Source organism: Gopherus flavomarginatus, chromosome 1 (assembly GCF_025201925.1).
Source record: "Gopherus flavomarginatus isolate rGopFla2 chromosome 1, rGopFla2.mat.asm, whole genome shotgun sequence".
In the NCBI taxonomy this organism is placed as follows: Eukaryota; Metazoa; Chordata; order Testudines; family Testudinidae; genus Gopherus; species Gopherus flavomarginatus.
Genome location: NC_066617.1, coordinates 105,429,579 through 105,444,805, shown reverse-complemented (window position 1 = coordinate 105,444,805; position 15,227 = coordinate 105,429,579). Strand labels below are relative to the sequence as shown.

General features: G+C 44.2%; 1 protein-coding gene across 5 annotated transcripts in view; it reads left to right on the top strand.

Moving 5' to 3' along the window:
• The window catches only part of WASHC4 (WASH complex subunit 4), a 275,049-nt gene that overhangs the window by 206,555 nt on the left and 53,267 nt on the right, over positions 1 to 15,227 (top strand). For all 5 annotated transcript variants that reach the window (XR_007773385.1, XR_007773384.1, XM_050945521.1 and 2 more), the window contains exon 2: positions 10,795 to 10,864. Coding sequence is in view for 3 of the 5 variants with exons in the window: in XM_050945521.1 (XP_050801478.1) it covers positions 10,804 to 10,864 (61 nt within the window). In the remaining 2 variants the exon portion in view is untranslated. The remainder of the gene's footprint in view (positions 1 to 10,794; positions 10,865 to 15,227) is intronic.

The window sequence follows — 15,227 nt, the reverse complement described above, 5'->3', positions numbered from 1 at the left end:
AGGCTTTTGTGTCAGACTGCCAATAATGTGATGTAGCACCTAAAGATCAATCTAAAAACTGACATTTCAGCTTCATGCAGCATATCTGAGGTTCACAGGTTAGCAATTGGTAAAGATCTATGGTGGTATTCTGCACACACCTAAAGCATGGCATTAATCAAATGCACATGAGAAATACTGGGATTTTAATTATTTAATTTACTTTGGTCTCCAAAACACCTCTGCAAAGGAACATCTCCACTTACTTCACAGCCTTTTGAAAAGTAATGCATCAAAGGGGAAAAGGGACCACAGAAACCAGTGTCCCTCTTCTGCAAGGAGAAGGAATACATCATGCATTAAAGAACACAAAGGAAGCAGGTCTGTTGACTTTACTTTAGTTTCCATAGTGATGAAGAGCCACAAAGAACTAGGATGCACATGTTGAGAAGTATGTTAAATCACATGTATGGATGACAGCATTCCTACGACTTCTTCCAGGATGATGGAAATCATACAGATGTCCATTTAGTGTTCACCAAACCAGTTGTCCAGAATTTCAAGAACCATTACAGCATTCAGGCCAGTTCCAATGATGTTTCCGTGATAGAGGTAGACCCAGCTCCACAAAGGGATTTAAATGCCCAAGTCCCTGCTCAGCTGTCACCTAACCCTGTAGGTGACTAAACTCACTTAGTGCCTGCATTTTTGCTGTAAAAGTCTCTATGGTGCCTAAATTTCTGCCTCTGGGCACATGCGCTGCTGCCTCAGGCAAGTGTTCAGGTGCTTATCTTATGCCTAAGCCCCAGCATGATCCTCAACCAGATGGAGGTAAGTGTTTCCCCACCTATTTTTCTTGCGCAGCCTAATCCTGTAGGTGTGCTCTGAACATACCTAACTCCGCACAGAATGGTCATGGGTGGGAGAAAGAGGAGGGGTCCCTTATAAACTCTAGCCCAGGGTGGGAAGCCCAGATTCAATTCCACCTTCTGTTACCTGCAAAAACCTAGGGCACCTCCCCTATACCCTACTGAGGGCTCAAGGCATGACCTGGTTAATTTAGGTACCACCGTCCATTCCCTACTGAGGGCTCATGGTATAAGGCACCTACCCTTACTCATAAGGCTCAGGGAGAAACCTGGTCAATTTAAGTATCTGCCCTTTCACACAAGTCTTAGGGCTCTATGGGTCTGTGGGATCTTTTCCCAGTGAAAGAACCTTACACTAAACATTATTTATTAGCAATACACACAGAGAACGTATATGCCAAGCAAATCTCTTATGCTCACTACTCCTAATATACAGATAAACTTCACCTAATGGTCAGTCAGGATTCACTTGTCTGTGGATGCCAACGATGCCTCTGCATGTCATGGTCATGCAAAGGGGTCAGAGATCTAGCAGCTTGATGTTGAACTGCAGTCCAGAAATGATTTCCAAATATGTAAAACTAGCTACCTCCTTTAACTTCACTAAACCTATCACATTATTCGATACCTCCAGGTAACAAAATGTAACCATTTGTGCACTGGCACTTATGTTTCCTCATCCGTGCTCAAATCGTTTTTTACATTTTATCTTTCATGCCCGAATTGTAACTTATTTCTGACCTTTATTTGTGCAGATGGTCAGCATAAATTCATTGGTCAGAGCTTATCTTATCTATTTTACCATTTGTTGGGGTCTTTCTGTATCCTTCCCTAAACTTCCCAGTGCTTGGGTGTCTCTACTTTACAGCCAGGGGTGTTATAACTCTTGTTAGGGGCATTCCTGAGGTGGGGGTCCCTCAGCAGCAGTGAAGCATTTTTCTTAATTTTAGTGGTGAAGTCCCAGAGTTTCACCCAAGGCTAATCAAGGCTAGTTTAGTATGGGAGTGAGTTAAGTCCCAGGCTTACACCTCTGTCTAATGAGACAAAGGGAATTGAATAGGCGTCTCCCACTTCTCAAATAAGTGCCCTACACATGGGACTATGGAGTCATTCTCACACTGTCTTTGGCCCAGTATATATAAAAAATTAAATATACAAAGTGGAAAAGCTTCACCAAGAGAGCTTGAGAGACACCCACATCAGACCAGCCCATATTTAGAGCACTCTTCTGCAGTGTGGGAGACAAGTTCAACTCCCTTCACATCAGGCAGGGGGACAGATGAATACAAGTTTCCCAAATCCTGGGTGAGTGCCCTAATCAGGGCCTCCCAGAAGATTCAGGTGGTCTGGGGTCTTTGGTGGGGGGGGGCCCTGCTTCGGTGGTAGTTCGGTGGCGGGGGGTCCTTCTGCTCCGGGGCCCGCCACTGAAGTGCCCCGAAGACCCACGGTGGGGGCCCCCCGCCACTGAATTACTGCCGAAGACCCGGCACTTCAGCAGTGGGTCTTCGGCGGTAATTCAGCGGTAAGGGGTCCTTCCGCCCCGCCACCGAAGACCCAGAGTGGAAGAAGCTCTGGGGGCCCTGGAGCAAGTAAAGGACTCTGCTCCAGGGGCCCCGAAAAACTCTCGTGGGGGCCCCTGCGGGGCCCAGGGCAAATTGCCCCACTTGCCCCCCTCTCTGGGCGGCCCTGGCCCTAACTACTGTGCTAAACGGAAGCCTCCTTCTTTTCCTTCCTCTTCCACTTTGGATGGAGTTCACTGCACTGCCACTGTTCTTGCAAGAAACAGCTCAGGCAACTAAGATGTCTGACCAGAAGATGGTTACCAGCTGCAGATAAGATGAGACAGGTGCCTAATTCTGAGGGGTCAGGGCTTAGGACACACCCCTCTCATTGGCAACTCACCTTGGCTAATGTAAGCCGCTACCCACCTAGTGTGGATTCCTCAGGCATCTATCTCTTTGCATGCATTGCATAGGGAGCACAGGCAACTAACCTAGGGTTTGTGGGATCCACTGATTTTCAAGGTACCTACAAGGCACTTTGGGTATGTCTACACTGCAATGTAAGTGAAGGGTTAGAAAAACTTAAGTTAGCAGACCCTGGGTGTGTTAACCTAGGGCTTGGAGTGTCTACACTTATTTGTAACCCCAGGTAGGAATTGTGGAACCCTGGGTCAAATCTGGGATTCCAGTGTCTACATGGCATTATGAGGGCCTAAGTCCAACCACCCATATCCCAAACTTCCTAGCACTCTTCCAAAACATTGTCACCCTAGCCCTTTGGTTATGGTGCAGTGTGAGAAAACTTGACTGTACAGAGGACAAGCAAAGTAGGCTCATGGGATTGTGGGATACTTTTGGCAGACTCTCAGAGCACAAGTCCAGTGGGGCTGCATCTATACTACAAAGCAATAAGCCTTGAACTCTGGGTCCCAGCTTGACTAAGCCTTGGACCCCCCAGAGACCCGGGACCTTGGATGCAAGCCCTGAGTTAGCCTAATTTGTACATAAAAAGAAGGAGGGGTCAGGCTTGAGCCTGAATCCAAACCCTTGGGATTACATTACAGCATAGACACCCTCAGCATTGCAATGCTTAAAGACCTTTTGTGGATCCAGGCTGCAATGATTAAAGTGATCTATTCATCTGAAAATGAGCAATCAGTCCTCTTGTGACACTGCAATGTTCCACAGCAGCAGAGTGTGCATTACTCTGTACACTGATTACAATGCACATCTTCTGTGCTTTTGGAATACTACTACTGTATTACAAGTTTTTCACCATTACCCCTGTATCTATGTGAAAAGATGCCCCCCAGGTTTAGTAATTTGAGATAAAATCTTGGCCTTACTTAAGTCAATGGTCCAGTGGGGTAGGATTGCACACCTGGAGTTTTCTTCCTTTGTCAAATGCTGGTATTCTCTTAGTTGGAGATTAAATATTTTGTTCATTTTCTAGTTTAGTAAAATTCTTATTTTTGTGGCCTAATATAAACACAATTTTCAAAAAAATTCAAAACTAGGCATGAACAGCTTCCCAGGATGGTTTTCCTTCTAATCTAACTGGTTTCGGTCCCTAATTTTCAGTACCAACTCTACCCACATCCTATCAGAGAAGTGTATGTGCCAACTGGTGATCTAGTCATACACACGGCCAGAGCCACTCTATACTTACAAGTACACAAACTAACAAGAGTGTGTACAAACATGTCCAGCAGCATCAACTCCAAGTCACATGCGTTTGCATGTACTCAAATGCACAGCAACAAATGTAGGGCCAAATCTCACTGAAGCACTGAGCACCATCAATTCCCATTGACTTCAGTGGAAGTCGGAGGTGTTCAGTATTCCGCAAGCTATGTTCAGCACTTTTTAAGATCATACTTGAAGGCTACATACTGAGAATAAGTGAATACTTGCAACTCTGAAGGTTAATGGGAGCTATAGGTGCTCAGGAACTTTCCAGGATTTGGTCCCTCCTGAAAAAAGTCACACTCTGGATTTATTGATTAACTAAGTCAGCTCTGTGTAGGTTTCTTGCAGCTAGAAGCCAGCCTTAACAGGACTTTTGATCAAATTTCTCCTGCATATTTTCTCTTTCAACCATCCCTTCAGGACTGACAAATACTTGGGCAATTTTGTGTTATAAGTGAGTTAGTTAAAGAAGAAACAGAACAAAGACTATGCTAATCACACTACAGTTTCATCTCAAACGTGAGATACTGTGGCAGCTTTTTCCCACATTTTTCTACTTACTAAAGCAAGCTTTCATGAGAAACTTGTATTTCTTGTTTTATCGTTTTTAAGATGCTCTCACCATATATGCTTCTATTATTTCTTTCATCTGATCTTGACTGGATTTCATTTCAGACTAGATGGCTTTGCTTCCATGATCAACGGTCGTAAGACTAACTACCTGATGACAGAATTGTATGCCACCCGTACAGCTGTTAAAAGTCACACTTGACTCTCATTTTTACAGAGTAACCAAAAGCAATTCTTGAGACTTCTTTTTTGGAAATCCAGCCACAAGATAAAATTCCTGCCTACAATCTATTTAAAAAAACAACAACAAGCTCACAGGTAGGCTGTAAATGTTCTACAGAGAGTCATTGCATAACCTGTGCTGGCGCAGATACACCAGCCAAGAATTCGCCCCACTGTAAGTGCAGCTCCATTGACTCTTGACTTTTGCCCATTTACACTAGTAATGAATTTTCTCTAGATGCTCTTCTCCAGCAGTTTATAAACTAGCTCCAGGAATAATGTTGTTCAGCAGTTTTGTCTACCCTCTTTCAGATATCCTAAGCTACTGCTGACAAGTACCAAACAAACTTAAGGCCCAATGCCGCAAGATTTTCAGTATTCTAAACTTCCACTAACTTCAGTAGGAATTAGGATAAGGATGTGTTCAGCACCTTATAAGAGAAGGCGTCTAGTGATTTACAGATCCATAGTTATCTGGCCCCAAAGTATTTTTCAAAGTCCATCAAGAAAATAGATAACCATAACACTCAGTTAAGTCTTCTGCATATTATTTGTGATAAAATAGTACCTAGAAGCTTTACTCATGGGCCAGGGCTGTACAAGAGCTGAACTAACCACATACATGGATGATCCTTATCACTTTCTAGTATTCTGTGGTATAACCGTCATAAGTTACTTGTTGAACTTTACATAGAATGTGACACACAATGGTCCAACATAAATCATACATTCACAGACAATGAAATGACCAGAACAATAACTACTCTCCCCATTGTATCCCTCTTTGGTAATATTACAATTATCAAGCAAAAAATTATTGTAAAAGAACGTGTCAATTACAGCATTTTCTGAAGTTAACAACAGATTTTTTTTGGCATTCCAGCACTCCCACAAACTTTCCATAAATATGTATGTGAACAGACTCCAGCTTGAACTCATGCAAACCTGGGTAGATAAGCCCTCCTGGTGGATTATACCTGACACTACAATACTTCTCCAAGTGTGTTTATTATTGCTTCTTCCTTAAACTCCACATACAACACAATAGAGCAGCGGATGAATAAAGACCCTTTCCTTCTCCCTGAGTCAGCTTGCTGTCTTCCCTGGGTTCTCCAACTGGTGAGCTAATTACCTCATTAGCTCATCATGCTCCCTGTGGGTGTAAGTGATCCCTTCCAAACCCAACCAGGTTACCTAACTCCCTCCTACTCTAACCATACTTGGTGCCCTGGGTGATGTAAATGTCCAGGTTGCTGGCCTCCAACAGACTCTGTTTGTAGATGCTAACAGAACCGTGTCACACTGTAGGAAATAAAAACTTTCCAGTGCAAACATAATTCCACAGAGGTTAACTAATTTTCAGAAATGATGCTCAAAATCTCCTAAGAAGCTCAGATGAGCAAATTGCATACAAACCACTGCTTAGTCAGCACAATATACTTATCAGTCAAAGCCAGTCTTGACTGGCTGTCACTAGAAACCTAATAATTTTCACAAGCAAGTCTGAGTCAGTGTCAGAGAAAATCCAGCAGCACTTACAACTGAACTACAAGACCAATGTAACTGAACAAAGAGTGCCACCCAGTGAATAAACTGAAAAGCATTAGTCAGTCATTTAAAACACTGCATCATAAAAGGGCAACATGTAGCTTAATGCTTTAAAAAAATCTAATTGTTATTTAAGCTTAACTCACTTAAAACTTTTTCTCCAAATGTTTTCTTTCACTATAACATTTTCATTCAAAATAATTCCCATTTCTGTCTTCCATTTTGTGCTCACATGGACATCTCTGTTTTATACATATCATAACAGTGTGGCTGTTGTGCACACTGGCCGGTTAGCTCACTTTGTCCTCAGGTTTCGCAGACTTCCTAAAAACTGCACATACCCTGGAACATTTTATTCTGTATATATTCAGTTCACATATTATTTTATTTTAAAAAATTGGAAGCCATATCCTAGCTTTGAATATACATGAGGGCTCCACTGAGTTCAATGAAAGCTGCCTGTACATAGAATATGGCCCTGAATGTCTAACCTAAATTAGGGCCAATTCTTAATAGCTACTTAAAGATACTGTGCACTCACAAGTCCTATTGATTTAAATGGAAAGTGAGAGATCCCAGTCCTTTGCTGGTGCTCAGCATGTTGCACAATCAGGTGCTTAAACTTTTTTGTGACCTTTTAAAAGAACTAAAGTAGATATTTGCACAGAAACCAAGGAATCGAAGGGAGACACTGGTGGTGCTGTGTAACTATTTGATAACACAGACCAAAAATACATATAGCATCATCTCTCTTATTTGAAATTATCTTTGAAATAAAGATTGGTTTATTGTTTCTGTAATTTGACATGAAATAAATTTCAGTGCCATTGTTTCAAGTCGGTTCTTTTCACATCCATTTAAATGAGATGAAAACTGGTCAGGGAGGAGGGCTGCCCGGGGGCAATGGGGGGCAAGTGGGGAAATTTGCCCCAGGCCCTCACGAGAATGTTGTAGGCTCCCCCCAACCCATCCACTGGCACCTCAGCGTGCCGTGTCCAGGAGCGGCTCTGGACAGAGCTAAAGCGGCCTGGCTCCAGCCAGGCCTGAGCGCCTTCCACTTGGAGCCACATGGTAAGGGGGTGGGGCCTGAGTGCGTCCCACTTGGAGCCGTGTGATAAGGGAGTGGGGCTGCTCAGGTCCCATGGAGCCAGCCTACTGCAGTGCTGTCCAGGGCTGCTTCTGGATGGGGCGTGCTGGGGCTCCAGGAGAGGGGGAAGACAGGAGTAAGCGGAGCCGGGGGGGTTGGATAAGGGCAGGGAGTCCTGGGGACAGTCAGGGCACAGGGACGGGGTGGTCAGGGGGCAAGGGACAGTGGCTTGGATTGTGAGTGTTCTGGGGGGTCTGTCAGGACTTGGCAGGGGGGGCGTGGATAGGGGTCAGGGCAGTTAGGGGACAAGGAGCGGGGCGGTTGGTGGGGAGTGGAATCCCAGAGTGGTGGTTGGGGAGGGTTTCAGGGGGGTGGTCAGGGGACAAGGAGCAGGATGGGTTGGAGATTCTGAGGGGGCAATCGAGGGTCAGGAAGTGGGTGGGAGTTAGAAAGGGGGCAGGGCCAGGCTGTTTGGGGAGGCACAGCCTTCCCTTCCCTAAAGCTCATTCAGCAGTTTGAGGCTTGCAGACAGCTATTTAACACAAAGAGCCAAGTTGTTATCTTTTCCCTTAGGGCTACTATCCCTTTCATTTCTCAAATGCCAAATTATAGTCTACATTTAATTTCAATGCCATAGGGAGATTCACCTCAGGGGAGGGTCGCTTCATTAAAATTAATGACTTTAGATTAACAGTGATAGAGCCAAGAGAGCCATGGGGGAGGGATCACATGAGAAGAGCAATATCCTACACCACCTACATCCTTCCCAACCCTACCAAGGGAGACCCCACCTCCCCTGCATTCCCCGAGGCTCCAGAGGGGTTAATTCAGTGGTTCTCAAACTTTTGTACTGGTGACCCCTTTCACATAGCAAACCTCTGAGTACGACCCCCTCCATAAATTAAAACCACTTTTTAATGTATTTAACACTTATAAATGCTGGAGGCAAAGTAGGGTTTGAGGTGGAGGCTGACAGCTCGCAACCCCCAGTAATAACTTCACGAACCCCATGAGGGTTCCCGACCTCCAGTTTGAGAACCCCTGGGTTAATTTAATTTTAGCACCCTGTGTCCATTCACATGCATGTGCTATGTTGAGCATTTCAGTTTTCACAACATAGGCTCGAACCAGATTCTGGAACAAGTTCAAATGCTCAGTTCATGGAGTATGTACATAAACTATACTAAAAACAAACCCACAGTAACCATCTCCAGTTTGTGAGGGACCCCGTGGAGCCAGTCTCTAGGAAACAGATAAATTAATGGAGGTTAAATCCATTAATGGCTATTAGCCAGGATGGGTAAGGAACAGTGTCCCTAGCCTGTGTGTGTCAGAGGGTGGAGATGGATGGCAGGAGAGAGATCACTTGATCATTACCTGTTAGATTCACTCCCTCTGGGGAACTTGGCATTGGCCACTGTTGGTAGAAAGGATACTGGGCTGGATGGACCTTTGGTCTGACCCAGTATGGCCATTCATATGTTCTAACCTAAATGAACCCAAAGTTATGGAGACAGATATGAGTCAAGGAAGCCAGAAGAGTATCAGAAACCTGGAAAAATCTCTGACTGGATGGGCTCAGGTGTTTGGTCACAAGCTGAGGTGGTTCAAAAGTTTTGGATATTTTTTTAAGTAGAATTTTTTTTATTGTTTCTTTAAACAATCAAACAAAGCAAGCAGCAAATATTTGGCTACACACTTCTGAAACCCCAAACCATGTTCAGGTTTTGGCAGACTAATTGAAGCTTTTCAATTAAAAAAACACAACACATTTTGAAGGAAAGCGGACATTGTCTGTGATTTTTTCTGCTTTTTAAAAACTCCTAGTTTTTGATCCAAAAAAAGTTTTGTTGGAAAATATTTGTCCAACCCTTTTAATGAGCTTTAGTGGCTTTTGCACTAGCTGATGCTGAAAACCAATGATACTTTGTAAAGGTGATTTAGAATATCAGGATTGGAAGGGACTTCAGGAAGTCATCTAGTCCAAGCCCCTGCTCAAAGCAGGACCAATCCCCAGATAGAATTTTACCCTAGTTCCCTAAATGGCCCCCTCAAGGATTGAATTCACAATCCTGGGTTTAGCAAGCCAATGCTCAAACCACTGAGCTATCCCTCCCTACAAAAAGAAGTTTTCTCAAAACTGGGTTTGTGCCAAGATGTGGAAGGTTTTAAAATATTTATTTTTCCCAGGGCCACCCGGGGGGTAGGGGCAAGTGGGGCAATTTGGCCTGGGTCCCACACGGGCCCCCACGAGAATATAGTATTCTATAGCATTGCAACTTTTTGTTTATGGAAGGAGCCCCCGAAATTGTTTTGCCCCAGGTCCCCATAATCCTCTGGGTGGCTCTGTCAGGGAGATTTCAAATGTCTTAATGAAACTCACAACAAAATGTGTCTTCCCCAGAAACAGCTTTAAAATGAATAAATACCGAATGGTGGATTTGCTGTCTTCACCCAGATAAGTGCAACATGGAGCAAATCTGCTGCTGCTCCTTCTATACCCGCTGGTGCTGCTGATGCTATTGCAATTGTTCACTTTGCTCTGGATAGTATTGCTACTGCTGCTGCTGTCCCCTTTGGGCTGATATTCTTTCTATTGAAATTTCTGCTACCATTGCTCTTATTGTTATTGCTATCTGGGCTGCTGGTACACTGGATGGTGGCGCTGCTGGCCTGGGTGGTCCCATTCTTGCTGCACCTGCTGGAACCTTAGGTGCTCCCCACTACTGCTATTCTTAAACCTATTATTATTGCAAATGCTGTTGCGATCGTCCCTGCTGCTGCTCTGGGCCGCTCCACTTGCGGATGTGTTATTTGCCCCCTATAGGCTGGAGTCCGGACCCCCGTGTATATTGTACAAACATGGCACGAACTCCCTGCGCTTGAAGAACTTTACAATGTAAGTAGACAAGATAGACACCGGGTGGGGAAACTGAGGCACAGGGGGCGGCGTCACCTGCCCGCGGTCACCCAGGAGCTCAGCTCAGTATCAGAGCCGGGAATAGCATCCAGAGCTCCTAACCCCCAAGCCAGCGCCAGGCGCACCGGCCCCCGCTGTCCGTGTGGCGCGGCTCCTGGCGGGGCTGTTGCGGGACCTGCCCTGGCTGGCACCGCGGTCTCCGGCCGAGCTGTGGGGCTTGCGGCTGCTGCAGTTCCCGCGGCTGCCCCAGGAGGGGGCGCTGCTGCGGCGGCCGTTCCGGGCCGTGCCCAGGCTCCGTTGGCGGTTCCAGTCCTGCGCCCACCGCTGCCGCGCGCCCGCCCCGCCACACTCCATTTCCCGGCGTGCAGCGCGCGCGCGCTGCCGGAAGTCCCGTGTCGGAGGCCGGGCGCTGCTGCCATGGCGCTGGAGACCCTCTCCCCGGACTGGGAGTTCGACCGCTTCGACGACGGCTCCCAGAGTAAGCGGGGGAGGGGGCGCGAGAGCCGGGCCCCTCCCGTCGGCAGCGGGGCGCGGGCAGGAGCCAAAGGGCCAGCGTGCGGTGGGGGTCGGTCGCGCCCGGTGCTCCAGCGGCTCCCTGGCTCGCGCGTGCCCTGCCCTGCCGGCGGGGCCGGGGAGCGAGCGACCGGCCCAGCCCTGGGCCTCTCCCCTGGGGCTCAGTGTCGCTGTCCCTGCTGTGTCCGGCCGCCTGGGTTGAGGGTGGGGTTGCGATCGTAGCAAGGTCCGGCCTGGAGAGGTCACCGCCTCCAGCCCCCTGCGCTGCGGCAGGGCCAGGTAACCTGTCCTCGCCCAGCCCTGGCTGGCGTCTGCCCCACCGGCTCCTACAGCCCGCCAGCGATGGGGATTCCACCGCCTCCCTGGGAAGCCCGTTCCAGAACTTCGCTTCTCTTACAGTCCGAAAGTTGTTCCTGGTATGTAACCTGGACCTCCCCTGCTGCAGTGTAAGGCAATTTACTCCTTATCCTGGCTTCAGTGGCTATGGAGGGCAATTGATCAACTTCCTCTGAACAGCATCTCTTAATGTATTTTAAAATTATCAGTCCTCTCCATGATCTGTTTTTCAAGATTAAACATGACCTTTCCTTTTAAACCTTTTATCATTTTTGTTGCTCTGGTCTGGACTCTCCAATTTGTCTACATCTTTCCTAAACCCTGACACCCAGAATTAGACAGTCCTCCAGCTGAGGCCTCACCAGTCCTAAGTAAAGCAAGACAAGTAGCTCCTTTGTGTTACATACCACACTGACCATACCCCTCAGAATATTAGCTTTCTTCACAATTGCATCACATTGTTGACTCATATTCAATTTATGGTTCAAAGGTTCATCTTCCTTTTGTTTCTCCTCCCTCCACATCCCCTACAGCTATTTGAGGTTTTAGCAAATATGCCAAACACTAAGGTGGGAATCAGACATGGGGAGACACTGATTTTTGTCTGGTGTACTTGCATGAATTGGGGATTTTTCCTGCTGAAACAGTGAAGCCTCTTTTATTGCAGTTGCTATCTTGATTAGCCGGATAAGTCATGCTGGAATAAATTAGTTCCATGATGTGTTTTTACTGTGGCTCAAAGGGAACTAAGTAGGGCATTCGCTTGCAATTTCACTTCAGCTTTTTTTTAAAATGATGCTTAACTCTTTGTCAGCCTGCTTGTGTGCCTGTCAAAACTCCATTCTTTCTCTATCCTTGTAGACAGTTTATTTGCTAAACAGAGAGTGCATGTATTGTAAAATGAACAGTCAAGCTGAATTAATTACACCAGTTATTACTGAGTAAATATGTCTGTCATGAGCTGCTGTTTCACATATACAGAATGTTTCCCAAGTGGTTGTCTGTTCATGCCATATAAATTTTATTTACTTTCAGTGAAAACTGGCTTGACTTATTTATGATTTGTAACAATTGTATGCACTGAAAAAGGAAAGTTTAAGGTATAGCTTTTCATAAAATGGTGCCTACTCACTATTTCCCAGGCATTAGCAGGTGTGTGAAGCTGAGAAGCTCTGACATGAGGTACTTCTTTCACACCAGCTTGATAGAGTACAAGCAGCTTACTTGTCAGTGAGCAAAATGATAGGAAAACAAAATGGGTATGCCTGTTTTTTAAAGGAAGTTTCTTGTATTCCAAGCAAGCTGGATAAAAATCCACAATATGAAAGATTTCTTTTTAAAGTTAGTCTCATTTAACTGTACAACAAAGTCTTATATCTAACTAATTAAGTATTAGATTTGCTTAAACAGAGGAAACGGGGAGGAAGAGGCAGGTCAGTCTGGTTTAAAATCATAGATTCATAGAAGTGTAGGACTGGAAAGAACCTCGAGAGGTCTTCTAGTCCAGTCCTCTGCACTCAAGACAGGACTAAATATTATCTAGACCACCCCTGACAGGTGTTTGTCTAACCTGCTCTTAATGTTGCATTAATGTCACGTATATAACTAGGCTTGGCAGAATTCTTTTATTTTCTTGTAGTTTTGACAGATAATATTGATGTTTATTTTTAAGCATTTTTTCTGTTTAAATTTTCACTGTTGCAGGAAATTGTGGTAGGGTCAGACAGTACTTATTTAATTACAGTAGATGTTGAGATTAAAAAGGTTAAGGCTGGATAACCATTAAAACAGAAATTGTCAACCTCACATGTCAAATAAACAAAGTAAATATCCTTATATCAAATGCTAAGAAGTTCTCAAGAAGTTCTAAAATGCTAAGAAGTACTTGGCCTATCTGTGAATTTTGGTTATCGATGGAAATATTTTTTGTTGGTTTGTGTGTGTACGGTGAAATTCATGTTTACCAACATATTACCAATAAAATCTAATCTTTCCATGCCTATATATAACAATGCAGTTATCATTCATGAATCCTCATGAGATGATGTATACCCAGTATAGAACTACTGCCTGTCTTATTAAAGAATAGAAATTTTATAATCTTCACTATTGAGTAAGGTTTTGCATTCCTCAAATCTTAGTGGTTTCATTTTAATGGCTGAGAGGAAATTGAATCAATCAACTATGAGTACAGTTTATAAAGTGTTGTCTCTGCACTGACTTCCTATCCTTCTGTATAATATCTATATCTTCTGAATTACGATTTTTGTTCATTGCGTGGAAATGACAAAATAAGATTTACTTCATTCTCTGCTGTACTTCCAATTAGTTTCTCAAATGAGTGAACTTGTCCAAGTGAGGAAAATATTATCTTTGAACCTACATGAGTGGCTACAAACAACAGCTGCCTTATTACTTCAAACTCTTTCTATAACTGGCTGGCAAACAGCTTCTACCAGTTCACTGGCTGAACATTTCTCTAAATTTGGCAGCCAACAACAGGTACTTCTAAATTGTTCCTGCCTGGATGTTGGCGTGATTGAGAGCTGATTAGTAGATATCATTGTAACACACCAGCCACTTCGGGGTAAGCATATAGCCTAGCATTTTAACTTTTGCCCTTTGGATGGTTACCTTCACAATCGTAAGAGCTAGAAATGTTTATATTCAGTTAAAGCTTACATCCTATAGAAACCAATGGGTATCTGCCCCACTACCAGGAAGTGGTAAGCTTCCTACTTGCCTCTTTTGAATGATTTTTTTCAAATACTGAGGTAGCTACAGAATTCCTTCTGTATCCAATTGAAACTACTCTGGTCCTGATCCTGAAAACATCTATTTATGTGCTTAAATTTATTCTCATGAGTAGCCCCATTGAAATCAATGGGACTGCTTATATGCTTAATGCTTTTGTATGTGTGTTTGCTGCATCAAAGTGTATATTTTTGTACACTTAACTGTTTTTTATTGGGACAAGATAGAACAGCTATTTTTCTATTTTACGGTTGCACATCAGTGGTGGAACGCTATAAATGGTATTAACACCAATTACAAAGTATTTTCTCTGCACTGTCTCCCAGGAGGGAAAAAATTACTACACATTTTACCCACAGCAATGAATAACTAGCAAAAGTGATTCTTTCAGACATATCAGGTCCTCATAGGTCACTGTGCATTTTGATGGATTTTTTAAGCTCGCATAGTATTACACAACGTTGTTGCCATCTGTATGTTAATCCGTTTGCTATGATGCGGTGTGCACATTTAATTGTAAGCATCAACCACAATTGCAGTTTTGCTTTTGCTGTTATTACAATGGATCATTAGCTCTGTTTGAATCAATGCCATACTGTTTTTAATAGTGAGAGTTACATGTTGATTTTTTTTTTATTGGTATATGTATTTGTGTGGTGGGAGTCGATGCATAAACTACTACAGACAGTAAAAAGGCGGATACAGTCAAGTAAGTTTGAGAACCACTGATCTAGGCTGTAAACTCTTTGGGACAAGCATTCAATTTCTTTGGGGCATTTTAACTGTAGTAGAACCTTCAAGTTATGAACACCAGAGTTATGAACTGACCAGTCAACCATGCACTTTATTTGGAGCCAGAAGTACGCAATAAGGCAGCAGCACTTATAAAGATCAGTGACCTTCATACTTAATTTACCAACTAACACAAATATTCTTGATATTTGCCCAATGGAATGTTGCTTGAAGGTATCACCACTTTTGGCAGTGAGTGGGCTGCCATGCTTCATTTGGCCATCCAGTTTCTGAGTGGTGGTAGAGCAGAATGCTCTGACAGAGGGAGAGTTAGCTTGAAGAGGTTAGAATTCTGGGTGGTGACTTAAGCCAAGATAATCCTGCAATCAAAGTAGAAGGTAGTGGTGGGAACAGCTATTTTTAATGCAGTTACCAGTGAGTTATAAGAAGTGATAAAACACTCATTCCTTCAAGGGTATAATATTACCATAGATGTTTGGTTAGGG